General features: G+C 46.2%; 1 protein-coding gene across 6 annotated transcripts in view; it reads left to right on the top strand.

Annotated features, from left to right (window-relative positions):
• ANKS1A (ankyrin repeat and sterile alpha motif domain containing 1A) overlaps nt 1-27,094 on the top strand; it is a 208,104-nt gene that overhangs the window by 119,998 nt on the left and 61,012 nt on the right. For 5 of the 6 annotated variants that reach the window (XR_009865490.1, XR_009865488.1, XR_009865489.1 and 2 more), the window contains one exon: nt 16,690-17,282. Coding sequence is in view for 1 of the 6 variants with exons in the window: in XM_062185987.1 (XP_062041971.1) it covers nt 16,690-17,282 (593 nt within the window). In the remaining 5 variants the exon portion in view is untranslated. The remainder of the gene's footprint in view (nt 1-16,689; nt 17,283-27,094) is intronic. The other variant, XR_009865491.1, reaches the window with a different exon arrangement.

Here is a 27,094-nt window from a genome sequence, read left to right on the forward strand (position 1 = left end):
TTTATTAATTGGATTATTTATTTTCTTATTGTTGAATCTTGAATTCTTTGTATATTTTGGACACAAGTTCTTTTCAGATATGTGATTTTCTCCTACTCTGTGACTTGTCTTTTTATTCCCTTATAGTTCCTTACAGGTTCTTAAAAAAAAAAAAAATTAAGATTTATTTATTTGAAAGCCAAAACTACAGAGAGAGGGAGAGACAGAGATCATCCATTCCCTGGTCTCCCACGTGGGTGCAGGGGCCCAAACCGTTGGGCCTTCTTCCGCTGCTTTCCCAGACACATTAGCAGGGAACTGGATCAGAAGTGGAGCAGCCGAGATTTGAATCAGCGCCCACGTGGAATGCAACACTGCAGACAGCTGCTTAACCTGCTAAGCCACAGTGCCAATCCTAGGTTCTTAATCTTGATGTTCAATTTATTCTCTTTATATAGTGGGTAAGGTCACAAGTAGTTAATTCCTGTGGTCTAGCAATCTTTTAGCTGTAGGTTTTATATTGAGATCTATGATCCATTGTAAGCTAATAGTGTGAGTATGTATAAAGATTTATTTATTTTTCTTTCCTTTTTTGGACAGGCAGAGTGGACAGTGAGAGAGAGAGAGACAGACAGAAAGGTCTTCCTTTTCCATTGGTTCACCCCGCAAATGGCCACTGTGGCTGGCGCGCTGCAGCGTGTGCACCGCTCTGATCCAAAGCCAGGAGCCAGGTGCTTCCTCTGGTCTCCCATGCGGGTGCAGGGCCCAAGGACTTGGGCCATCCTCCACTGCACTCCTGGGCCACAGCAGAGAGCTGGACTGGAAGAGGAGCAACTGGAACAGAATCCGGCGCCCTGACTGGGGCTAGAACCCGGTGTGCCGGCGCCGCAGGTGGAGGATTAGCCTATTGAGCCGTGGTGCCGGCCATGGATGTTCAGTTTCAGCACTGTTTGGTGAAAAGACTGTCCTTTCTCCATTGACTTGACTTTATAACTTTGTTTTTCTTTTTCAGAATTTTTTTTTTTTTTTTTTTTGGACAGAGTTAGTGAGATATAGAGGCAGAGAGAAAGGTCTTCCTTCCGTTGGTTCATCCCCCAAATGGCCGCCACAGCCGGAGCTGCTCCAATCTGAACCCAGGAGCCAGGTGCTTCTTCCTGGTCTCCCATGCAGGTGCAGGGGCCCAACCACTTGGGCCATCCTCCACTGCCTTCCTGGGCCACAGCAGAGATCTGGACTGGAAGAGGAGCTACCAGGACTAGAACCCAGCCCCCATATGGGATGCCGTACTGTAGGTGGAGGATTAACCAAGTGAGCCATGGTGCTGGCCCCTTTCAGAATTGTTTAAGGTATTCTAGTTCCTTTTGCCTTTCTATAAAAAAATTTAGAATCAGTTTTTGTTTTTCTCCTTTCTAAAAATGTATTTTATAAGGCCGAGTTACAGGGTCAGAGGGATTGGAGGAAGAGAAAAAGACACACAGATCTTCCATCTGCTAGTTCACTCCCCAAATAGCCTCAATGACCAGGGTTGGGTCAGTTCCAGACCAGGAGCCCAGAACTCCATTGGATCTCCCATGTGGATGGCAGCAGCCCAAGAACTTGGGCCATCTACTGCTGCTTTCTCAGGCACATTAGAAGGGAGCTGGATCCTAAGTGGAGCGGCCCCTGCTAAATCGGCCCCCAACTTCTTGGTTTACGCAGACTTCTGGGATTTTGATTGGGTATTGCCTTAAATCTATATAGCAGTTTGGGAAGAATTAACAACTGTATTAAGTTTTCCAATTATGTTGGTAGGTTTTAAATTAAAACATTTAGAGATGGTATAGTGGAACACCAATGCCTTCTCTAGTTGCTTTCCAAAAATACACACACACACACACACACATGGGCCAGCATTGTGGCTCAGCAGGTTAAGGAGCAGCCTGGGACAGCAGCATCCCTGGCTGCCCCATTTCCCATCCAGCTGCCTGCTAATGCATGTGAGAAAGCAACAGGAAATGGTCCAAGTGCTGGGCCTCTACCACCCTTGTAGGAGACCTGGATGGAGTTCCTGGCTCCTGGCTTCTGCCTGGCACAGCCCTGGCTGTAGTGGCCATTTGAGGAGTGAACCAGCCAATGGACAGTCTCTCACTGTCTCTCCCTCTCTTTGTAACTCTGCCTTTCAGATAAGTAAATGAAATTTTTCTTTAAAGATTTATTTATTGGCCGGCGCCGCGGCTCAATAGGCTAATCCTCTGCCTAGCGGCGCCGGCACACCGGGTTCTAGTCCCGGTCGGGGCACCGATCCTGTCCCGGTTGCCCCTCTTCCAGGCCAGCTCTCTGCTGTGGCCAGGGAGTGCAGTGGAGGATGGCCCAAGTCCTTGGGCCCTGCACCCCATGGGAGACCAGGAGAAGCACCTGGCTCCTGCCATCGGATCAGCGCGGTGCGCTGGCCGCAGCGCGCTACCGCGGCGGCCATTGGAGGGTGAACCAACGGCAAAAGGAAGACCTTTCTCTCTGTCTCTGTCTCTCACTGTCCACTCTGCCTGTCAAAAAAAAAATAATAAAATAAAATAAAATAAAAATAAAGATTTATTTATTTACTTGAGAGTCAGAGTTACACAGAGAGAGAAGGAGAGGCAGAGAGAGAATTTGTTCTTCCATCTGCTGGTTCACTCCCCAATTGGCCACAATGGCTGGAGTTGTGCCTATCCGTCCAGGAGCCAGGAGGTTCTTCCAGGCTTCCCACGCAGATGCAGGAGCCCAAGGACTTGGGCCGTCTTCTACTGCTTTCCCAGGCCATATCAGAGAGCTAGATCAGAAGTGGAGCAGCTGGGACTCGAACCGGTGCCCATATGGGATGCTGGCACTGCAGCTTTACCTGCAACGCCTCAGCACTGGCCCCCGAAATTTTTAAAAATAGGTAAATATTACTGCAGTTAACCCTTATAAAACATGCAATTGATTTAATTTAATGCTGTGTTTGGAAATGGGTCTAAGTAGGGGAATAGCCTGTAGCATCAAGGAGAATGGAAATTCCAGTTCTTTCTTTGAAAAGCTTCCTCCAGAACGTCTCCAAGATTGCCAGCCCAACCTCTGGAAGGAAGAAGAGGGGAAAGTTAGAGAAACTTCATGAGTGGGGCCCATCTCCTGGGCTGCCAAATATCCTTGGATTTTCTATCCCCAGGTCAAGAGATCTTCAGATTAAGGAAGAAACTGCCAAGAAAGACCTAAGACCTCACATCTGCTCCTCCTCTTTCACTTCTTCCAGCCCTGCAATATTGGAGAGTGGGTGGTGTGGGAAGATGATTTAATTGAACCACAGCATGTGAGGTGTGCCTGCCTCCAGGCTAGCTGCTTGGATTACTCAAAGAGCTTTCAGACAAAGGGGTTGAGACATTAAATATGAAAAAAAGACTGTGGCAGGTTCTCGGAAGCCCAGCCTGATCTGGCAGCCTGAAAGGGACAGTTAGCCTGGAAGCCACGCCTGCTTGGTGGGTAAAAGTGAGACATGTCAGCAGAGCATGTCAGGGGTTCGTTCATACTCAGTCTTTTCTGCTTTGCCATTAATGTCATCATCTCATACAGCTTTTGTGAATTAATTGATTAGTTTTCAAAAGGCTGTGTTAATGAGACTACCAGAGCTTTCAGCCTCTCATTAGAATTCAAGAAACTGCAGTATGAGTGGTGGGATGGAAAATGGTTTTAAAATTACATTAGTACACTCTCTGAGAAGAAAGAAAAATTAAGATGTGTATTTGGTACAACTGTTAAGGTGCTGCTTGGGATGTCCAGATTCCATATTGGAGTACCTGGATTCAAGTCCTGGCTCTGCTTCCAATTGTAGTTTCTTGCTGATGTGTACCCTGAGAGGCTACAGATGATGGCTCAAATACTTGAGTCTCTGAAACCTACATCCTACTTGAGTTTCAGGCTTCTGGCTTATGAGTGTTTGTTAAAATAAATACTTTTTTTTTTAAGGTCTCTGACAGTTCTGATCAAGAAAAAATTAAAAACTGCAACATGATGGAAAGAGTGTATAAACACATAAGTGATTTTAAAAATTAATGAGAATTTATAGGACTAAATTTTATATGGTTAATCAGAGTTGCTTACCATCCCCCTGGGAGCATTGAGAATTGGTTGGCAGAGTTTTAATTCCATCACAATGACTGGTTGACTAGGAATGCTAAGCATCCTGAACTATGCAGGACAGTCCTGCACAGTGAAGGACTTTACTGCCCTGAAATGCCCTTTGTACTTGTGAAAAACCACCGTGGGCATTTGGCCTAGTGATGAAGACATTGGTTGGGATGCTGACATTCCATATTGGAGTGTCTGGGTTTAATACCCAGCTCTGCTCCTGAACAGCTTCCTACTAATGCAGACTCTCAGGCAGCCATGATGGCTCAAGTGATTGGATTCCTATGACCCATGTGGGAGACTTGGATTGAACTCCTGGCTCCTGGCTTTGGCCCCAGCCAGAGGCCATTGCAATCATTTGGGGAATAAACCAGTAGATTGGAGTTCTTGATTTCTCTGCATCTCTCTCCCTCTTCCTCTACCCCCCTCCCCGTCCTTGTCCCTGCCTTGTCTCCTTTTCCTTCTTTTTCATTTATATGCACAATAATTTTTTTTTAAAGATTTTATTTATTTATTTATTTGAGAGGCATAGTTACAGACAGAGAGGGAGAAACAGAGAAAGGCCTTCCATCTGCTGGTTCACTCCCCAAATGGCTGCAACAGACTGAGCTGGGCCTATCTGAAGCCAGGAGCCAGGAGCTTCTTCCAGGTCTGCCACCCGGGTACAGGGCCCAAGCACTTGGACCATCTTCTGCTGCTTTCCCAGGCCATAAGCAGAAAGCTGGATCAGAAGAGGAGCAGCTGGGATAAGAACTGGCGCCCATATGGGATGCCTGTGTTGCAGGAAGAGGCTTAGCCTAGTACACCACAGCACTGACCCAACAATAGTTTTTTTATAAAGACAAAAATAGGAAGTTTTAGTAGACTGATGAAGTAGGAAGCTCATTCCTGCAAAGGGCACTAGGCACAGATGGTTTTATCCAACTTGGTATTCCTTTGCTATTTAAATTGTTTCAAATATAGAAACTCTTTCTGAAATCATTACACAGGGACAACATGACTGAGAGCAATGTTTCCTGATGGTGTAGCATTGTCATTTATCTCTTTACTGTTTGACTTTGCTCCTGGACATTCTGGACAAATGAGAATTACCATTGAGAGAAAACAGTTTTGATAGAAAATGGGAAAGTAGCCAACAACCCTAAAAGTCATATGGCTTTCTGTGGTGCTTTTTCGTGCGGTGTCCACTAACAATGCTTGGGTCTAGGTGAAGTGGTTACTTAGCTTAGGACAGTGATGGGTGATTATCTAAAAACAGCAATAAAAGCTTTAATAGACTCATCATGCAGTTATACTTCTGAGGGTTTTTAAGTGCAGGTAAGTTAATATTCCTGAGTGCTATGCATTTGGGTCTGTATGCAGTTAGTGAATGAGCATAGTCCTCTTAAAGAGGAGACAGCTTTTTTTTTTTTTTTTAAGATTTATTTATTTATTTTGAAAGTCAGAGTTACACAGAGAGAGGCGAGGAAGAGAGAAAGAGGTCTTCCATCCGATGTTTCACTCCCCAAATGGCCGCAGGGGCCGGAGCTGTGCTCATCCGAAGCCAGGAGCCAGGAGCTTCTTCAGGGTCTCCCTCATGGGTGCAGGGGCCCAAGGACTTGAGCCATCTTCCACCGCTTTCCCAGGCCATAGCAGATGGATCAGAAGTGGAGCAGCCGGCTCTTGAACCAGCACCTATATGGGATGCCGGCGCTTCAGGCCAAGGCGTTAACCTGCTGTGCCACAGCGCCAGCCCCAGGAGACAGTTTTTATTTTAGTATCTCTCTCAACTTACACATCCAGAGTGCTACCAATTCCTGAACCTTTGAGGAATGTATTGTAAATCTTGGCTTTTCCTTTTGCCAGCTTCGGATTGAATTTTCTCAGGTGTACTTCTATCTGCTGTTCTGTTTTTACTGTTGGTTTACTGAGATTTCAGGAAGAAGAGAAAGTAGGTACCTATGTCACATTCACCATTTTGGCCTGGAGATCTTGTTTAGTTTTTTACAGTACAGGCCAAGGCACAAGTTTGGTTGCTTTTTCCAGAGGCAAAAAAATGTCAGTGAGAGTGTCACAATTAAGCTTTTTCTTCAGCAGCTTCCTCACTTCTCACCTTGCATTTCAGGAGCTTCTGCCAAAAACCTTGCTGTGTGACTGTTTTCTTCCTCCCAGTTTATGTTTCTAAGTGGAAATAATTCACTTTTCTTTCCATTATGGAACAAGTCCAAGCCTTGTGAACTAAGTGTCTGTATTTTCTTCCACCAACTGTATTGACAACCATTTATGTAAATACATATACATGAGACATATATAAAGTAACTGAAAGAGGGCAGAATATGTTAAATTAACTTAAAAGTAATTTTGATATTTAAAGGAGTGGATAAACTAAGTCCGTATAAGATATCAGAGATGGCTTTGTGAAGGAAGTATCATTTGAGCTATACCTTAATATAGAGAAATATACCTAATGGACCGAAGTAAGGAAGAAAGAGAGGACATTACAAGCAGGGAGAGTGGCATATTACAACAGTAATATTGTAGACCGGTGCCGCGGCTCACTTGGCTAATCCTCTGCCTGCGGTGCTGGCACCCTGGGTTCTAGTCCCAGTCGGGATGCCGGATTCTGTCCCAGTTGCTCCTCTTCCAGTCCAGCTCTCTGCTGTGGCCCGGGAAGGCAGTGGAGGATGGCCCAAGTGCTTGGGCCCTGCACCCCATGGGAGACCAGAGGAAGCACCTGGCTCCTGGCTTTGGATTAGCACAGCATGCTGGTTACAGCGCGCTGGCCGTAACGGCCAGGGGTGAACCAACAGAAAAAAAAAAAAGGAAGACCCTTCTCTCTGTCTGTCTGTCTCTCGCTAACTCTGCCTGTCAAAAAATAAAAAAATAAACAGTAATATGGTGGCAGGAGGTAGCGTGTTTGGAGAACAGTTAGCTGGAACAAAAGGGAACTTGTAGAGTTTTGTTTGTCAAATGGCATTCTTTATCTCAAAGACAGTACAGTTTTGTTGAAGCCTTTTGAACTGAGAGACAGGGCCAGAGCCTCACTTTAAGAATGCGTTAATTGTGGAGTCTTGGGTTGCTTAGTTTGGGACAGACTGGAAGTAGGAATACCCTAAGTCAGGACACCTCAAGGAATCCCTTGAAGGTAATTAGAACTCCACCTGGGGGGGCACTAGGAAGTTATAGGAAGGAGGATATGCATGGAGCAGGTGGAATTAACAGGACTGTACAACCAAATGTGGGAGAGTGAGGGAAGGATATTAAAGATTCTGAGGCTTTGAGCCTGGTTAATCATGAAGGTATTATGTAACAAATAGGGAATTGAGGGAAGAGTGTGTATGAAGTAAGATATTATGTGTAATTTTAAGTACGTTAAGGTTGAGGTGTTTTAGCTTCCAGGAGAATATCCAGGTCAAGGTACTCCATACACACTTGGAAATGTGAGTCTGATGTTCAAGAGACAGGTTAAGATTAGAAAGAGAGAATCAAGAACCAGCCAAGTTTCAGCTGATCATTAACATAAAAGAGAATCAGCTGCTTAGAGAAAGACTAGAGAGATTGGAAAGGTCAAGAATTGAACTTAGATTTAGAGGCACAAGGGAAAAGAAACCTAGGAAGATAACCAGGATAATGCAGTATTTTAGAAATTCCCGCTGAATATGACAGCAAACCAAACCACAGTTTAAACAAAATAGACATCTAGAGTAAGAAGTAGAAGGCCGGGTGGCAGTTCACGATCATCGAGGGCTCGTTCTTCTGCTCAAGTTGTCTGTTCACGTTTAAGCCATCTGACTGGGAAGAAAGAAAGGGGAGAAAAGGACTTTGAAAACAATTCCCAACAGTTGCACATTCCGCTTTCACTTATGACCCATTGGCCAGAACTTTGTGTGGTTAATGCTAGAATATGGAAAATGTAGTCTTTGTTCTGTGTGGCTGTACGCCTAAGTAAAAATTCCATAACCAAGGAAGAAAGGGAGGGTGGATACTGGGTGCAGCAAGTAAACAGTGTCCAATGATATACATAGGGCTAGAGGGATAAGGTTAAAAAACAAAGATTTAGGCAATTAGAAATTCGTTGGTAAATCACAGATGAAGAGATACTTTTCTGGAGCAAATGGAAAGAATGAAATTACTCCCAAGTCTTGACATAGTGTTAAGAGTAGTTAAGGAAATTTGTCTTGTGTAAGTTTTCTTAGGAAATTGGTGCAGTTTTCCTCCAAGAGTGTAAGTGGGTAAAGATGATGGTTTGAAAAGAGTAGAATGGGGGCCGGCGCTGTGGGGTAGTGGGTAAAGCCATCGCCTGCAGTGCCGGCATCCCATATGGGCGCTGGTTTGAGTCCCGGCTGCTCTACTTCCAATCTAGCTCTCTGCTATGGCCTGGGAAAGCAATGGAGGATGGCCCAAGTCCTTGAGCCCCTGCACCTGCATGGGATACCCAGAAGAAGCTCCTGGTTTCAGATAGGCGCAGGTCTGGCCATTGTAGCCAGTTGGGGAGTGAACCAGCAGATGGAAGACCTCTTTCTGTGTAACTCTGACTTTCAAATAAATAAATAAACCTTTTTAAAAAAAAGGCAGAAGGGATGAGGAATTGATGTAATGGTGATGGAAAAAAGGATGACTGAGTCTGGTAGCTGGGTTTGCATTTGAGTTCTTGCTCTGCCACTTACTGGCTGGTGACCTTGAGGAAGTCATAGAACCTCTTGTAGCCTCAGTTCCTGTCTGTAAAGTAGGGATACTAATTCTTTCTTCATGGTTATTACGACTGTTAAGAAGAAAATGCTTGGCACAGTGAATGGCTACTGCTCAATCAATGGAAGCCATTGGAAGCCAGCGGAGGTAGACAGATTGGTAGAGGATTCAGTCAGTTGTTTCTCGAGTGTATAACAGGGTTCAACATTCCAGCAACTGGAGAAGAGAAAGCAAATGGCTGTGAATATCCAGTACTGGAACTGGCAGAACATCAAAGGGAACAAAGACAGCAAATGTGCTGTTAAGTTAGGCATGGTTACATACTGTGGCTGCTTGGAAGCTGGTCAGGTAAACTCAGTATATTGAAAAGTAGGCAAGTTTGAGCGACCAGAGGTCCAGAGACAGGCTGCAAGTGGACTTTTCAGGAAGAGTTGAAGAAAATGAGGGAAATACAAGGTCATGAAGTCATCAGAACAAGACCAGTGTTTAGGTCTTAGGTCCCAAAGCTGGGATGTAGCTGGGGGGCCCAAGGTGATAGGGATGATCCCTATCCTGAAGATTCTCTCCTATGCCATCACATATCACCCTGAACCAAACTTGCGAGGCTACTGAACCTCTCTTGGCATTTGAGATTTATTCTCAAATGCCTGGTTTACAGGACCACAGAGAAGAAACCAGTCTCCTTTTCAGAGGTGAGAGAAAGGAAACCAACCTCTGTGTGCATGTTAGTGTGAAGAGCAGTTTAGAAAGGATTGCAAGTGAAAAATGGTAATAATGACAGCTGCTACCAATTACTGAATGCTCCTATGGGCCAGCCTCCTTGCAAAACTGATTTACACTGGTTATGTCATTATATATCTCAAGGCAAATCTTGAGGTTGGAGGCTATTTTTTGTCTTATATAATACATGAGGAAGAAGAGGTTAAATGTTAGAACTGGGATTTAAGGGGCCAGCGCTGTGGTGTAGAAGGTTAAGCTTCTGCCCGCAGCAACGGCATCCCATATGGGTGCTGGTTCGAGTCCCGGCTGCTCTGCTTCTGATCCAGCTCCCTGCTGGTGGCCTGGAAGGGCAGTGGAAGATGGCCTGGGTCCTTGGGCTCCTGTGCCCACTTGGAGGACTCAGAGGAGGCTTTTGGCTCCAGCCTGGCCCAGTCCCGGTCGTTGTGGTCATCTGGGGAGTGGACCAGTGAATGGAAGTTGTGTCTGTCTGTCCATCTGTCTCTCTCTGCCTTTCAAATAAATAAATCTTAGAAAAAGAAAGACAGGAAGGAAGGAAGAGGGGGAGGGAGGAAGGAAGGAAGAGGGGGAGGGAGGAAGGAAGGAAGTGGGAGAGAGAGGGAGGAAGGAAGGAAGTTGGGGGGGAGGAAGGAAGGGGACTTTAAGCCTTAGTGTGATTGAATCCAAAGCCTGTGCTTTTTAACCGTGACATTAAACTGTTCCATCTGAAGTCTTGCTGCAGTTCACAGTCTTAACATCATAGAACTGGAATGGATGTTAGGGAAGTCCTCTTAAACACAGCTTCAAGCCATACTCACTCCCAAAGCCCTCAATAATGCAGCCCAATCTTTCAAATTTTGAAAGATACCCAGAAAGAAAAAGTCGTAACGCTTAGGTCTCTTGAATCTCAGCACGTTCTTGTTTTACTTCTCAGGTTGCTGTGGAGCAGAATGGGCTCTCAGTCTATTGGCCTTATCAGATCACAGTCTTCAGCGAACGTCCGCATAACCTAGCCTCTACCTTCCTTCTGGGGAAAGCCTGGCGATCCCCCGGAAGCGGCCATGTACACTCAGGAGTTCTGGACACACCCAGTGTCTGATGCTTGCCCCAGCAACTAGATGGCTGGAGGGTCCCAGTCCTGATGTGTGGGAAACCGGGTACCCCAGCTTTCTCTCTGTGTCTGAGGATTGATTTGAATTAGCAACTTCTCACATGAGCTGCATTTTTCAGCCCTAATTTAAATGGGCAGAGGTAACTGAAAATGTGTAAATGTTAAAATGTTGTTATTCAGAAGCCCTTGAGATCCCCACAGATCATCTCAGTAATTAAAATGCAGTGCAGACGACCCCTTGCTTCAGCAGCTCACGCGTAAAAGGAAAATGAATGGCCAGAATGAAAAAAGATTCTAAATTAGTGGGGCTAGAGGCTGACACGGGAATTAGCACGCTGGTATGTCATATTCAGTAGAACAGCTGGCCTTGATGTATGGGGAGAGAGAGAAACAACCTCCCTGCTTGTGAGCTGTTACCTTCATATTTCTCTCCTAGAAGAGGAGGAAGGCTAAGTGGAGTGCAAGAGAATATTGGAAGCGGTGTAGGTTGGCAGAAGGAAAGCCTTAGTCTTGAGGGATCTCTTCTTTGACTCCAGTAGTCGCTGAGCACAAGGTTCATGTCTCTGCCTTTTCTGTGTATTTCTATCTCTCTTTAAGCCTGGCAAGATCTTCACTTTTATGTTTAAAAAAAAAATTATTTGGGTGCTGGCATCTCATATGGGTGCTGGTTCAAATCCTGGCTGCTCCACTTCTGATCCAGCTCCCTGCTTATGAGCCTGGGAAAGCAATGGAAGATGATCTAAGTTCTTGGGCCCCTGCACCCATGTGGGAGACCCGTAAGAAGCTCATGGCTCCTGGCTTTGGACCAGCCCAGCTCTGGCTGTTGCGGCCATCTGGGCAGTGAACCAACAAATGGGAGATCTCTCCATATCTTATTTATTTGAAAGTTAGAGTTACACAGAGAGAGATATATCTTCATCTGCTGATTCAGTCCTCAGATGGTCACAACAGCCAGAGCTAGGCCAGTTCAAAGCCAGGATCCAGGAGCTTCTTCCAGGTCTCCCACGTGGATGGCAGGGGCCCAAGCACTTGGGGCATCCTGCACTGCTTTCCTAGGCCATTAGCAGGAAGCTAGATTGGATGTGGAGCAGCCGGGACTCCAACTGATGCCCATATGGGATGCCGGCACTGCAGGCAGTGGCTTCATGTGCTATGCCATGGTGCTGGCTCCAGGTTTTCACCTTTAATGCCCAGCTCAAAAGCTGCCTCTTCTGAGAAGGTTCCGAGTTCAAAGTAATTACACTTTCTGCTCACTGTGCATGTGAGAATGCCTTTTTTTTTTTTTAAAGATTTATTTTATTAATCTGAATAAATAAAATGGGGGAGAGGAGTCTTCCATCCAATGATTCACTCACCAAATGGCCGCAATAACCAGGGCTAGGTCAGGCCGAAGTCAGGAGCCAGGAGCTTCATCTGGGTCTCCCACATTAGTGAACAGGTCCAGGGACTTGGGCCATCCTCCACTGCTCTCCCAGGCAGATTAGCAGGGAGCTAGATCAGAAATGGAGCATCCAGGACTAGAACTGGTGCCCATATGGTATGCCAGAGTTGCAGGTGGTGGCTCAACCCATTATGCCACAACTCTGGCCCCTATACCTTTCTTAAAGCATTCTGTTAATTTTGTTTTCTAATTATTTCCACATATATCAGTCTCTATTCCAACAACTGTGAGCCCATTAAGTTGGATTAGTTGTCTTCATCTTTATGTCACTGGGTGTCTGAAGGCAGATGTCTTGCACACTCTCCATTGGTGGATTGAGTAGTTTCAGTGGCAGTTCTGAGGCGGCTGGTTTGAGTTTGACTTCAGCGCTATCACCATATTAGAGAGTTGTAATGGATGTTTATAAAGTGCTTTGTAGCTTCAAATACATTCATATCCATTGTCTTTGATGACCCTGGGGTAGACCTTTGAGGAACAGGGAAGTACGTGATCTCGTCTACAAGTAAAGTATGTTGTGATGGATCCTGTATGGAGGACAGTAACAGTTGCAGACATCTGTGGAGGGCTTGGCATGTGCCATACATGGTTCTAAATGCTTTACATGTATAATTCTTAAAACAGTCGTAAAATAAGTGCTAGTAAGATACCAAAATTGCAGAGGAAAATAATAAGGCACAAAGAAGTTAAGTCACTTGCTCTATATCTGTCTTTTGATCATTATGTTATATTGTTAATACCTTGTTTGTGCCTATTTGTGCTGTGGCTCAATAGGCTAATCCTCCACCTGCGGCGCTGGCACCCTGGGTTCTAGTCCCGGTTGGGGCGCCAGATTCTGTCCTGGTTGCTCCTCTTCCAGTCCAGGTCTCTGCTGTGGCCCGGGAAGGCAGCAGAGGATGGCCCAAGTGCTTGGGGCCCTGCACCCGCATGGGAGACCAGGAGGAAGCACCCGGCTCCTGGCTTTGGGTCAGCACAGTGCCGGCCGTAGTGGCCATTAGAGGAGTGAACCAACGGAAGGAAGATCTTTCTCTCTCTCTCTCTCTCTCTCTCTCTGTCTATAACTCTCTCTGTCTATAACTCTCTCTCTGTCTCTGTCTCTCTTTCTCACTAACTCTGCCTGTCAAAAAAAACCCAAAAAACAAAAACAAAAAAAACCTTGTCTCTAAGATACCTTCTATTACCTGACTTGGCAAAGGAAGAAACCATTAGGAGTTTTTTTCCCACCCATTGATTTGGCAGAAAACCTAGCTTAGCTTATATATAGTTTTAATGGGAAAATGAATACCAGCGTTAGGGCCAGCATAGTGTCCCAGCAGGTTAAGCCACCACTTGTGATGCCAGATCCTGTATCAGTGTCAGTTCCAGTCCCTGCAGCTGTGCTTCCAGTCCAGCTTTCTGCTAATGAGACTGGGAAGGAAGCAGAAAATGGCCCCAAGTAGTTGGGCCCCTACCACCCATGTGGGACCCCAGAAAATGGAGTACCTGGCTCCTGGCTTCAGACTTGGCCCAGACCCAGCTGTTGAGCCATTTGGGAAGTGAACCCCCCTCTTTCCCTCTCTCCCTCCCCCTCTCCCCCCTCCTCTCTCTCTCTCCCTCCCTCCTTTTCTTCCTTCCCTCCCTCCGCTCCCTCTGTCTCAGTCTCTGTCTCTTCCTGTCTCTGCTGCTGGTCTGCCTTTCAGATAAATAAATAAATAAATAAATAAATAAATAAATAAATCTTTTTTTTTTTTTAAAGAATACCAGCTGATTAAGATCCAAAGTTTCTTAGATCTTGGCAAGCTCTCAGATAGATACCAAGGTGTCCTATCTAGGAATTGCCTTCATAAGTCAGGTAATAAGAATCTCTTTCTGTGTTTCTTATACTTCACAAACTATTGGTGAATTGTGGTTTCTGTAATGGAAGTATGACTCTCAAAAACTGTTCCTCTCCATATATTTCCTCCACTATAAGTTTCCATTGCTTTTTCTGCCTACCTCCTTCTCCATGGCATCTGTCTGGTGCTGGAGCTCTTGGCATCTGCCTTTCTTTCTTCATTGATAGCTAGCGTGAATGGGTGGTTGTGTGACAAGGACTTCATTGTTGGCTCCCACAGCAGCAGTCGACATTTTCTGTGGTCTGTTCTAAGTCTACCATACAGCATGAGCCAGGCTGGCTCACAGTTCTGGGCAGTGGTGCTTTTCGTTTGTCTCCCCATCCCCCATGTTGATAAAGAACAAGCTAAAAGCAGATGAGAAGAGGAGACGCCTGTACTCCTGTAATCAAAGTCCTCTTCCACTCAAATGCAGTCAGGGACATTGCACCTTGGGCCAGATCTATAGAAAGTTGGCTATCAGAATACAGTCCTAGAGGCAGCAGATTTTGCAACCTGGTTGCCTGTCCCTGTCAGCCTCTCCTAAAAAGTATTGTTGTCCTGAAGCACCATCCGATGGTCATATGTCCTTTCTGTGGCCCCACCATGCAGTACCACAGGACAGCTTTGTCCTGGCTTGTTGTATGTGATATTGTGTTATGTTATGCTGCCACTTGTTTTATGTTAACGCCCATAGCTGTGTAGTAACAGCTTCCTGGAGCCTCAGTTGCACTGTGTGGAACTCTTAGGTACTCAGCATTTTTTCTTCCCAGGAGAAATGATGTTCAGTGCATTATCATTGTTCAGGGCCTGACCTTGGGGTGTTGGGTTTGTGAGCTAGGAGTGTGAAAAGAGCTGAAGCTGTCAAATGAAGAGAAGGAAGATGCCAGAGTTTCTGCTTCTGGGCTGTGGCTTAGTAACCAGAGCCATAAAGTAGAACTAATTGACTGTCCTGCTGCGGTGTCTGCGGAGTTGCCAGAAGCTGAACAGACTGTGGGGACTGGACCACTCTTCTGGAAGGGTGGGGTGGTTAGAGCTGCATCTCTGCCCAGGAGAGCTAGTTGTTGGGATCCTTCTTTAAAGGCTGCCTTGAAAGAACCAGCATTGTGGGACGCTAGTGTCAACATTAGGCAGTAGATACTGTTTTTAATACATCATGAATTTTATAAAATTCTCATTTTGCACCCACCTCCTGACTTCTCTTTTCGGTTATGGAACTGAGCTTTCATAGGGGACTTGGGACTGCGGGCGTGTTGATAAGGGAATGTGGGTGGTGAGCAGGTGGCAACAGCAGAGCGGTCCAGGCAGGGCTCTATATATCCCCAGGGGAGGAGTTTGTCATTGCAGCCTAGTGGAGACTTGCATTCTCAGCGCTACCATAACATTGAAGGGGATCATAAGGCTCACCCAGGCTGTTCCACTTGTTGTAGACACTGAACCCGTGAAACCACTGCCAAGGCCTCACAGCCAGAGAGCAGCCAGGGCCAGGACCAGATCCTCAGACTCCTGAGTTAAAGTCTTCTCTCTGATCATCTTGGACAAACTTATATAGACCCATGGACCTTAGATTTCTCCTTTGTCAAAACAGAGGAACTCCGTCCATTTGCTTCTAATCTCATGGATAGTTTCTGATCTCATGGATAGTTCTCAGGAGATTTGGGTTGACGAGGAATTGTTTGTTGTATGGACCATGGGTATTTACAGAAAAAATAAAGTTGAGTGTTAGCTTTTCTGGACATAGGGCTGTTATCTACCCTGACAGTGTGGGTTAGAATCTTAAATGGGTTTGAGTTTAGGCAGGGAAAGGCCCTGGGTGCCTCAGTGCAGTGCTGGTGTTAGACTGTGATTTGGTCAATTATTTATGCTACTTCAGGGCAGAGATATTGGAGTGTACAGTAGTAATTGGCCTCATGAGCAAGTAGTGTCGGATTTCTAGGATGTTAGGGAGGTTTCGAGAGAATTACAAACGTCTCCTGGCATTGACAAATTGGACCGCTTTTTCAGCAGATCAACTAAGGTTAAACTTAAACAAATAGGAGCAGCTGGGAGACTTTGGAAGGTGCAAGATGTGCACATTCTCCATGGAAAAAAAAAAAAAGAAAAGCCTGTGCTCCCTGAGGAAGGAAGGATGAGGCGTGGAACTCTGCATGGGCTCCTCTGAGGAAGGAAGCGGTTATTTCTCTGCTGTTTTGTTTTGCACTTTCAGTTAAGAAATTCCAGAAGTGGCAGGTTGTGGATCATGACCTCCCCACCCCCGCGCTGTTGCTGCTTGCCAGAGGAAGGGAGGGCGGGCAGCTGTAAATAACACTTTGGCCTTTACGGAAATGTGTCAGATGGCCCAGCAGTGAGTCTCCTCGCTCACTCTCGCTCACCAGCTCGCGCGTGCTCTCCCTCGCTTGCTCGCTCTCGCTTTCACTCACCTCATGTTCACTCGCTCTGTCCTCACTTGTGTCCTTTCTGTAGGATGTTGTTAGCACTTCTCCTCGCCTTATATAGCAAGGCCTGGTCGTTAATGTTAACAGAAATCCAACAGCAGGGAAGGCAGCCAGATAGCATTAATCAGGCCAGTGTTTGGAATTTCATAAATGCTCTGACTTTGAGTACAAATTGAACATTAAGAACAATATGAAACTGTTTTTCTTCCTCTCTCTCCTTCTCTCCCTCTCTCCCCTCCCCAGCCAACCCCTCTCCTCTCTCATTCCCTGCTTTTGAATTCCTCTGCTTTGCCGGGTGCTCACTGCATTGGAACTTTGTTGATTTTTGCCACATTTAATTTTTTATTTCTCTGTCTCTCCGTCCACTCCAAGACTACAGGCAAAGCAGCAGCAGCCGGAGCCAGGACTCTGCGGAGGAGCAAGACGGACAGGTCCCTGAGCAGTTCTCAGGTCTCCTCCACGGCTCCTCCCCGGTGTGTGAGGTGGGACAAGACCCTCTCCAGCTGCTCTCTGCCACTGGCCAGAGCCATCCAGACGGGTCCCCCCAGCAAGGCACCTGCCGCGAGGCCAGCATGCAGCTGGAGGAGACGGGTGCGCATACCCCTGGAGCCTCTCAGCCCAGCGCCCTAGACCAGAGCAGGAGAGTGGGCTGCCCATCAGGCTTGCCTACCACCACCAACAGCCGATTGCACCCCGGAACTTTGACTCGCTCAGCACCTCTGCACCCTGGTGGTGCTGAGGAAGAAGGAGAGCAGCCCGGGGCCAGAAGCCGGGCCCCTCCCACCAGCAAACCCAAAGCCGAACTCAAACTCAGCCGCAGCTTGTCCAAGTCTGACTCTGATCTCCTGACCTGCTCACCCACAGAGGACGCCACAATGGGGAGCCGAAGCGAGTCCTTGTCCAACTGCAGCATCGGGAAGAAGAGGCTGGAAAAGTCTCCCTCCTTTGCCTCAGAGTGGGATGAGGTAAGGCCGACGTGACATCACAGAGATCGAGGCTTGTTGGGTTCCCCTGCAGGCTGACTCCTTGGACTAGGATCTGGGCCAAGATCACCCTTATTCCTTCTGACTGACCAGGGTGTTTCTGATAGCTTGGGGGGGGGGGGGCGGGCAAGCCCCAGCATAGCCAGGGGCACAGAGCACAGGTCCACTGATGGTTAAACTTAAGGGTGGAGGCCCCAGTAGAGCAGGGCCAAGGGAGGGGCAGTCCTTAGGAATGACATGCTGTTTGGAAATATTTGGATCCCATCAGCAGCCCCACTGAAGGAATCCTGCTCAACCTGAAGATGCTTAGAGCTAGAGGACTTCCTGTCAGTGCCTCAGCAGAAAGAGAGGAGTCCAGGATCAGCTGGGAAGCAGGGGAGAAGGGCAGCGAGGGGTAGCGCTTGGGAGACGCTGATGAAAAGGGATCTGAGGGGGCTTTTCTATTCCCCACACCTCCGTGAGTGTTCCTACAGTCTTCCTGTGGAAGAACAGCTTTCTCTCCCAGCAGTGTCTCGCCCACCCACAGTCTCAGGCTGGACACACAGGCCAGGTGATTTCAGGAAACAGAAACCTTGGTGAGGAGAAAGCGTTTGCTTTCTCCTGAGGCCCAGGTTCCTTTCATAACTGCTGTTAGAGAATAGTTGGAAATAAATACCCAAATATTTTTCAGTGACCTATGGCCTTACTGGGCAGGAGAATATGTTTCTCAAAGACTGGTAAACACCCCAGGAATGTTCAAGTGCCACCCTTGCAAGCTTCTTGCTAAGAGGAAGCTGTCTTTGAAGTGAACTGAGTCTGTCTCCCAGGAACATTTTCAACAGATGCATTTAGCTCTCCGAGAAGAGGGGGATCGTACAGCTGACACGTCCATTTGAACAATCTGTAGACTTAATGCCCTGCCCAACTCTATTTGGGTTGCAGCTGCAAAGTTATGTAAACCAAAACCATTCCCATTCCCAGTATGGGAACAGGGCGGGACAATTTCTCCAACACTGTTATCTCCAAATAAAATGAGGCTTGGGACTCTGTTTAGTCAGACAGGAATCCTGTGCAAAAAACGATTGTCATTCCTTAGTGAACAAAGATTTGGTGAGCCTGAACTGCATGCTGCAGTAATGGAGAATCACTATATAGGTGAGATAGCTCCTGGAGTGGCCCCTAAGAAGCTACACAAAAGAGTATGTGTATTGGTAGGAATGTTTTCAAAATAGAGCTTCACTAATGTAAGTCAGCTATACAATAGGGCAATTCAAGGGTAGGGTGGAGACAAGGGCAGTCTCTGAAATGGCAGAGAGGTCAAGAGAGGAACATATTGGGGGGAGGGGGAGACAGGAGGTGTAAGAGGGTGGGAAGGGACTTTAGGAAAGATCACTGAGATGTGGAATTTGACATGGCATTAGAGACCAAGTGTTGAGGTTAAAACCAGGTGAAAACTTGGGGGTTGGATAGGGGGCTGGTAGGTGGAGAGAGCATAAGCGAAGGCCTGCAGCTGGGAAGTTAGATCACCTGCTTTCTGTGGAGTGTGGAATGTGTGCAGGGGAGAATAAGAAGTGGGGTTAGGAAATAAGCTTTGGAACAGAGTGAGAAGGCCTTGAACATGAGTCAGATGTAAGTACCTGATTGGATATCAAGGTAGTATCTCATGATCTTCAAATGGGCTGAAAGCTTAACCAGTCTAATTAATTACTGTCTTCATGGCTCCTTCTCCCAAGCACACACCTGTCCAGGGAGGTCTCTAGTGCTGAGTGATTCTTCATGGGATGCTCATGCCCTCTTAGCATGCAGCACTGCTGGGCAATCTTTCTGGCTCCACCATTTCTTCTTGGAGAACACAGAATCACCAAGCCAAAGTCTGGCTTAATCGAAGTTGGCCATTTGGGTTAATAAGGCAGTTAGTTGTGTGTTTATGTCTTAACGAGAGAAGGTTCATGGTACTTTTGCAGATAGAGATTGCACATGGGTGCAGTGAGCTCAGGAACTATTGGAGAGCTAGGTGCCGTGGGCTAGTTCTGTCTTGTGGCTGATGCACCAGCAGCACTGCCACATTTGAAATTTGCAAAACTTTAAAGGCAGTTGAAGACTTACTGGAAAGAACTCAGAAGATCAGGCTTTGCTTGCATAGTAAACATAACCCTTCCACATTGTTTTTGAGTCATATTAAACTTGGTTTTTTTGGATAGCTCTATTCAAAGAGAAACGTCAGAAGTGTTTCCCTCAGAGATGGGCCCTAAATCCAGGGCTTTGGCAGCCTTTCCCAGAACAGGGTGTTAGTTAATGACTATTCCCCACGCTACCCCCCACCACTGCTTGAAGCCTGCTTTGCTTATTATTTTTTTCTTTGTGAACCATTAGATCCCCAGGAGGTGAATAAAACTGCTCCGGAGGAGCTTGAGACCAGATGAGTTCCTCACTGTGAGATCAGGGGAAGAGAGAGGGCTTGGGGTCCTGGACAACTGTCATCCAGGCACAGGTCAACCTGCAAGTTAGTGTGCACAGCCACGCCTAGAAGGCAGTGCAGGGCTGACACTGTCTCAGCTTGAGTCCCAGCTCAACCACTATATCACTTTGGTGTGTTAATGGCCTCACTAATCCTTGGTGTTACTTATCCTTATTTGTGAAACAGAGACAGATGGATCTGTGTTTCAGAGTTTTTTTGTTTTGTTTTTTTGTTTTTTTTTTTTTTTAATACAAATTAGAGATATTTTTAAGTGCCTCGCACACAATTCCTAGACGCATATGGTATTATCTAAGTGACAGGTCTTACTGTTATTGCAAGGACAAGTGTTCGGCTCAGGGGTCAAGCCATTAAGCCATTGCTCAGGTTCAAGTGCCCACTCCACTCTCGATTCCAACTTCTTGCTAATGTACACCCTGGGAGGCAGCAGGAGATGGCTCAAATACTTGGGTCCCTGCTGCCTACATGGGAGACTTGGATTGAGTTCTGGACTCCTGGCTTCAGCCTGCCCCTGCCCCAGATAGTATGGGCATTTGGGGAATGAACCAGCAGTTGGAGACCTTTCTTTGTCTCTGTCTCTCTGGCTTTCAAATGTGTGTGTCTGTGTATGTGTATATGTGTGTGTGCATTAATATTCCTGAAACCTGTGCAGTATGGAAACTGAAGCCTGGGATGTGTTCAGACCTTAAGGAAAGCGGAGCTCTATACAAATGATCCCTGGCTGTGGTGCTGCTGGAGTGGTTGGAAAGCAGTGGAGTTCAAGCCCTTCTCCTGATGATCTCTCTATATGGCCTTTTCCCACCCTAGAGACAGGAGAGCCTATCCAGCCTGGAAAAGGCACGCAAGTCCCAAGCATATACTGTTGCTTCTGGAGAAATTAGTGGGCCTTCCTGCTTAACTCTCTTGAGGAGAGAAGAGGAATCAGAAGTCTGTAATTCCCTCTACTATATTTTTCCCAAATATGTTCACCTACATAATGGCCAGCAGTGGCTATTGAATGGTTGTGTTAAACCAGAACTCTTGAGCCTGAGGGAACTCTGAAATAAAAGGGTTTATTGAGCCTTTATGGATGCAGTCTGGAGCAAGGACCAGGTCCCGGGACAGGTTTCCACCACTACCAGTAGCAGGACTAAGGAACAGTTGGAAAAAATGTCTGTTGGACCTAGAGCCGAGAGTATTTTTGTAACAAAAATTTGGAAAAGGAAAGCATAAGTTGTTGACTTTGGCTATAGATAAGAGAGGCAGGATAACACAAAGCAGGGAAAGCTTTGGGATAGGAGAGTCCTCCATAGGAGGAAGTAACAGGCCACTGACTACCATGGCCCCGGTGACTGACATGTATTCAGGGGTGTGAAACAGTCTTTTTTGGTTTCACCAGTAGCTATTAACTGGTTAACTTACCTCTTCCCTACCCCACCCCACCCCATTTTCTATGCCTTTGTGATTAAATTTGGGATGTCTTAGAATTTTTGTTTTATTAGTTGCCTAGGATGACCTTCTGGTTGGGGAACAAGCAAAGCTAATAGTTTTAGGAGTCATTTTCTCTAGACTGTTCCTTAAAGCTAGTTAAAGAAGCCCTTATTGAATTGCCCTGGACGAGACAACTTCTGAAAGTCGGCCCGGCTAAGGTAAACTTCTGAGGCAATATCCATTATTGACACTAGCATTCTCCCTACTTTCTATATTTTTGGCAACAAATAAATAAGAGTCTGCCCTTAAAAGAGGTTAGCCAAGCTTCAGTAGATATTTTCTGTGAAGTCAAAGCTCATTTTGTTGTCTTAATGATCCCTGGGGCACAATAGAAGTTAAACTAAGAAGCTGTACATAAATAAAACTTTAAATATAGATAAGGAGTGGGGATCCCTTCTCTATCTTTTGGCTAAGATCAAGTGCAGATAAGGAATGGGAAAAATCTGCATCCCTTTACACACAGTTAACCGTTGTTAACCTTTGATGTACATCCTCATGTAGAATCTGTTGTTTTTTAACTAATGACTGCATGTTGTGGCTGTCACCACAGCAGTGTGGGTCATATCTGGATTTAGATCTTCATTCTCAAAGGCTTACTGTTCTGTTGTATGGCTGTTTTATGTGAGTTTGTTTGATGTGAGCTGTTGCGCAGGACATTTTCTACCTGCCCAATCCTTTCTTTTCCCTTTTTAACCTGCTTGGGGGTCCTGCATTGATAGGCTAAGGAAATGCTGAGTTACTTGTGTCCCTCTACTGAAGGCCACCTCTCCTGTGAGTGACCTTCCCTTTGATCCTTTTTGCTTGGGACTTCTGTGACAAGCCCCACCCCCCCTTGCTTGCTTGCTTGCTTCCTTCCTTCCTTTCTTTTTTAGTTAGTTAGTTACAAGGAGAGACAGGGAGAGACAGAGAGAGAGAGCAAGTAACTTGCATTTGCTGGTTCATACTCCCCAGATAGCCACAACTGCTGGGGTTGGGCCAGTATGAAGCCAGGAGCCAGGAGCTTCATCTGGGTTTCCCACATGAGTGCAGGGGCCCAAGCACTTGGACCATCTTCTGCTATCCCAGGCGCATTAGCAGGGAGCTGGATCAGAAGTGGAGCAGCCAGGACTCGAACTGGCACCTTATGGAATGCTGATGTCATAGCTGGCAGCTTTACCAGCTGTGCCACAGTGCCGGCTCTGATTCAGACATTTTTTGCACCGTTTCTATCAACACTAAGCAAGCATCAGTGGTCATATGCTGAAGTAGTAAATGTGACTCCAGTGTGTAAATTGTAAATTAATCTTCATTTGCAAATGAGCCAAAAAACTTGATAGCCAGGGTACTGGGAAGCAGGACAGATTCATCATTTAACTTGAAGCTTTTCTCACTGCCAACTATCAGAACAAAGCCTGTTCTCCCTTTTACTAACTTGGCAGTATCGTCAGCATTTCAGTTGTGTGCTCCTGTATTAGAATCTCCTTCAATGTATTTTCATTCTATTTCTCCTACATGGATAGAGAGAAAGAGAAATCTTTCATCCACTGGTCTACTCCCCAAATGGCTTTAACAACTGGGACTGGGCCAGACCAAAGTCAGGAACCAGGAACTCCACCTTGGTCACCCACGTGAGTGGCAGGGGCCCAAGCACTGGGGCCCTCATCTGTTTTTCCAGGTGTATTAGCAGGGAGCTGCATCAAAAGCAGAGCAGGGACCAGCGCCGTGGCTCAATAGGCTAATCCTCCACCTGTGGCGCCGGCATCCCATATGGGTGCCGGGTTCTAGTCCCGGTTGCTCCTCTTCCAGTCCAGCTTTCTGCTGTGGCCCGGGAGGGCAGTGGAGGTTGGCCCAAGTGCTTGGGCCCTGCACCCGCATGGGAGACCAGGAAGAAGCACCTGGCTCCTGGCTTTGGATCAGCCGGTCGTAGCGGCCATTTTGGGGGTGAACCAATGGAAAGAAAACCTTTCTCTCTGTCTATAACTTTACATGTCAAAAAAAAAAAAAAAAAAGAAGAAGAAGAAGAAGAAGAGAAAAGAAAGAAAGGAAGGAAGGAAGGCAGGCAGAGTAACCAGGTCCCAGGCTGATGCTCTGATATGGGGTGCCAGTGTCACATGCAGTGGCTCAACCTTCTGCTCCACAGTGCTGGCCCCTCTTTACTTTATTTGAAAGGCAGAGAGATAGACACGGGTTTCCCGTCTGCTGGTTCATTCCTAAAATGTCCACAATAGCCAGGGCTGGCCAGGCCAAGACCAGGAACCAGGAACTCAATCACTGTTTCTCATGGGAGTGGCAGGAATTCAATTGGCTTGAGCAGTCACCTGCCACCTGTGCAGTAGCAGGGAGCTGGAATCCGTGGTGGAGCTGGATCTTGAACTCAGGCCCTCTCATAGGATGTAGGCATTGCTATGTAAATAGTTGTTCTGTTGTGTTGTTTAGGGAATAATGGCAAGAGAGCCAGTTTGTATGCTTTCAGTTACAGACCCACTATTTTTTTTTTTTCTGAATATTTTTTATCTACATTTGATTGAATCCAAAGATGTAAAACTCAAGGATAGAAAGGACCGCAGACAAAAGACTAACCATAGGAAGAGCAGCGACCTTCTGATCAGCTGTGACTTGAATGTATAAGAGGACTCTGGGTTAGCTGGGTCTTTCACATACCTGCCTTTGAGTGGCACTGAAGTTGATGAAAGAGGAAACCACAGAAGCCTGCCTGTCTACCTAGCGTAACACTTGAGTCATTTAAAATTTGGCTAAAGGCTTAAGTGATAAATTTATGTTTTGTATTCTGCTTTCATAAATATTAAACAAGTGGGAAATGGATGAAGAGCAGGGACATGCTTTGTATGCATTTTGTATAAGCTGAGACTCATTTCTGGACAGGAATGTCCATTTGGGATGTCCTGGTTTTGTGTGAAATTGTAGCTGAAGGGACTGTTGGCTCTTGAATCCCTTCTTGAGATGTGAAGTGGCAGCAGCAGGGAGGGCACCCTTCCAGACCAAGCCCTAGACGCCTTGCCCTTTCCAGCACTGTCCCATTAGAGGCATGATGTCATCACGAGAAAAGATGATTGGTTAATTCCACAGTGGCTTTAGCTGCTTTTAACCCTTGATGGTTCGGTGTGCAAAAAAAATGACATCATGTAAAATAAAGAGATTCGAGTCTGCACTATGAATCTCTAAATTTCCCCATGCAGTATTCTGCAGTATGCATTGTTCTTTATTATGTAAAGAACATAATGCTGTGTTGTCCTTTCTGGGGAGCAGAGCTCTCCCACTCTCAACAAGAATGTGACTCTCCTGCCACTGGGGACAGATTGGAGCCTGGAGTGTCCATTCAAGGTGCTTCCTGTTATACACAGGAGTCACAACTTGGATCCTAGATGAAATACTCTCTAAATACTCTCTAAATTTTCACCAATTTAGATGGCCTGGTAAGACAAGTTTTTTTTTCCATAAGACTGATTTATTTATTTGACAGGCAGAGTTACAGAGAGAGAGGTCTTCCATCCACTGGTTCACTCCCCAGATGGCCGCAACATCTGGAGCTGTGTTGATCCAAAGCCAGGAGCCAGGAGTTTCTTCCAGGTCTCTCAAGCGAGTGCAGGGGCCCAAAGACTTGGGCCATCTTCTACTGCTTTCCCAGACCATAGCAGAGAGCTGGATCAAACATGGAGCAGCTGAGACTTGAACCGACACCCATATGGGATGCTGGCACTGCAGGCGGCTGCTTTACCCACTGTGCTACAGTGCCAGCCCCTTTTTTCATATTTTTAAAATAATCTCACTTATATTATAGTCCTGAATAAATAGTCTTGGCCTTTCTACCAGATAAGGTGATTTTTGTTAGATTGCATTTCCGGGGCTTTGATGCTAATAGAAGAAACAACACATTCTGAACAAGTTGAGGTTAGGCCTGGCTGTGCAGTTAAAGCAGAGAGAAGACTGGAATGTTACCCATCCCCTGCCCCTGTGGCTATCTCCCTGTGACTTCAGTTTGAAAGGCAGAGTTACAGAGGAAAGAGGAAGAGATCTTCCATCTGCTGGTTCACTCCCCAAATGGGCACAATGGCCAGGACCACCCAAATCCAGGAACCTGGAGCTCTTCCAGGTCTCCCACGTGGATACAGGGGCCCAAACGCTTGAAACATCCTCCGCTGCTTTCCCAGGTGCATTAGTAGGCAACTGGATTGGAAGTGGAGCAGCCAGGACTCAACCAGCATCCATACGGGATTACCGACTACACCATAATGCCAGCCTCAGGAACTCTTGGTGGGGACAATGGATTGAAAAGGGAGGTGGGTCTGTAAGCCTGTGAACTTTCCTTTTCCTCCTCCTGTACTGTTTCTCTGCCTGTCCTAAATTCCTCCTGGCTGCTATTGCTGTCTTGTCACTCATCCTGCTTTCTTCTTTTTCCCTTTGCTCTTTCTCCCCTGTCCTTCTATGTTCTTTCCTGTCTTTTTAAATTATTATTATTGCTTTCTCCCTTCTTAAATTTTATTATCTTAGATACTTTTGCTTTTCATTCTGATTTTTGGTGGTGAAGTAAAGGATACACTTCTCTGGTAGCCTTTCCTTCTCACCGCTCTCTACCAGAGATGTTTAAATTTTTCCCCCTTTTTAACCTTTAAAAAAAAGGTTTATTTACTTATTTGAAAGGTAGAGTTATGGGAATAGGGTTAAAGGTGGGGAGTGGGTAGATATTCCATCCACTGGTTTATTCCCCAAATGGCTGCAACAGCCGAAGCCAGCAGCCTGGAACTCTATCCAGGTCTCCCACGCAGGTGGCAGGGGCCCAGGCACTTGAGCCATCTGCTGCTGCTTTCCCAAGTACATTAGCGAGGAGCTGGATTAGAATTGAACAGCCAGGACTCTAACCTGCACCATATGGGATGCCAGCATTGCAGGCAGCAGTGTAACCACTGTGCCACAACTCCAGCCCTTCTGTTTAACCTTTTTGCCAGTGTTTACCCATGTGTTTACATTCTGCAGAGGCATTTCTAGCTCTTGTGGTGTTAGCATGTCACACCCCCACTGTCTGCTCACCCTCCTTTCATGAGCAGTCTGGTTCCACTTAACTGCAGCTGGAGGGGCACCATCATGCACCATGTAGATTTTGTCATATTTGTGAAGTTGCCCAGAAAATGAGCATTTCCCTTTTTTTCTTTTTCTTTTTTTAAATGGCAATCCAATATAGGATGCCAGCATTTCTTTTTCTTTTAAGATTTATTTATTATTTTAAAGGGGGGAGAGAGATTGAGAGATAGAGAGATCTTCCATCCACTAGTTCACTCCGCAAATGGCTACAACAGCCGGAGCCGGGCCAATCCGAACCCAGGAGCCAGGAGCTTTTTCCGGGTCTCCCACTTGGGTGTAGGGGCCCAAGTGTTTGGGCCATCTTCTGCTGCTTCCCCAGGCCATAGAAGAGAGCTGGATCGGAAGTGGAGCAGCCAGGACTCAAACCAACACCCATATGGGATGCTGGCACTGCAGGCAGTGGCTTTACCACATCACTGGCCCCTCCTTTTTTATTTTGACCAGACCAAAAGTTTGAGTGACAGTGAATGTAGGTGAATAGATCAGAAAAATTTGATCTTTACTCCAGTGCACACAAATTCTGAGAATCACAAAAACATTTTCTGGGACTTATTAAAAATAAATTTCATTTTTGTCTTGTTCTCTGTTCCTTCTGTTTGTCTAGTAATAGCACCAGTAGAATGCAGACTGAGTGCTCTTACGTAATTTAGGATATAATAGTTCATCTTATATTACTCAAAGCAATTGTGTCTGAGAAATAAGTAGAGATATTTTTACATGATTGGTAATAATAGAAAATTTGGGGCCAGCATTGTGGCACAGTGGATTAAGCCATTGCTTACATATCAGAGTG

The sequence above is a fragment of the Lepus europaeus genome, chromosome 3 (assembly GCF_033115175.1).
Source record: "Lepus europaeus isolate LE1 chromosome 3, mLepTim1.pri, whole genome shotgun sequence".
Taxonomy (NCBI): Eukaryota; Metazoa; Chordata; class Mammalia; order Lagomorpha; family Leporidae; genus Lepus; species Lepus europaeus.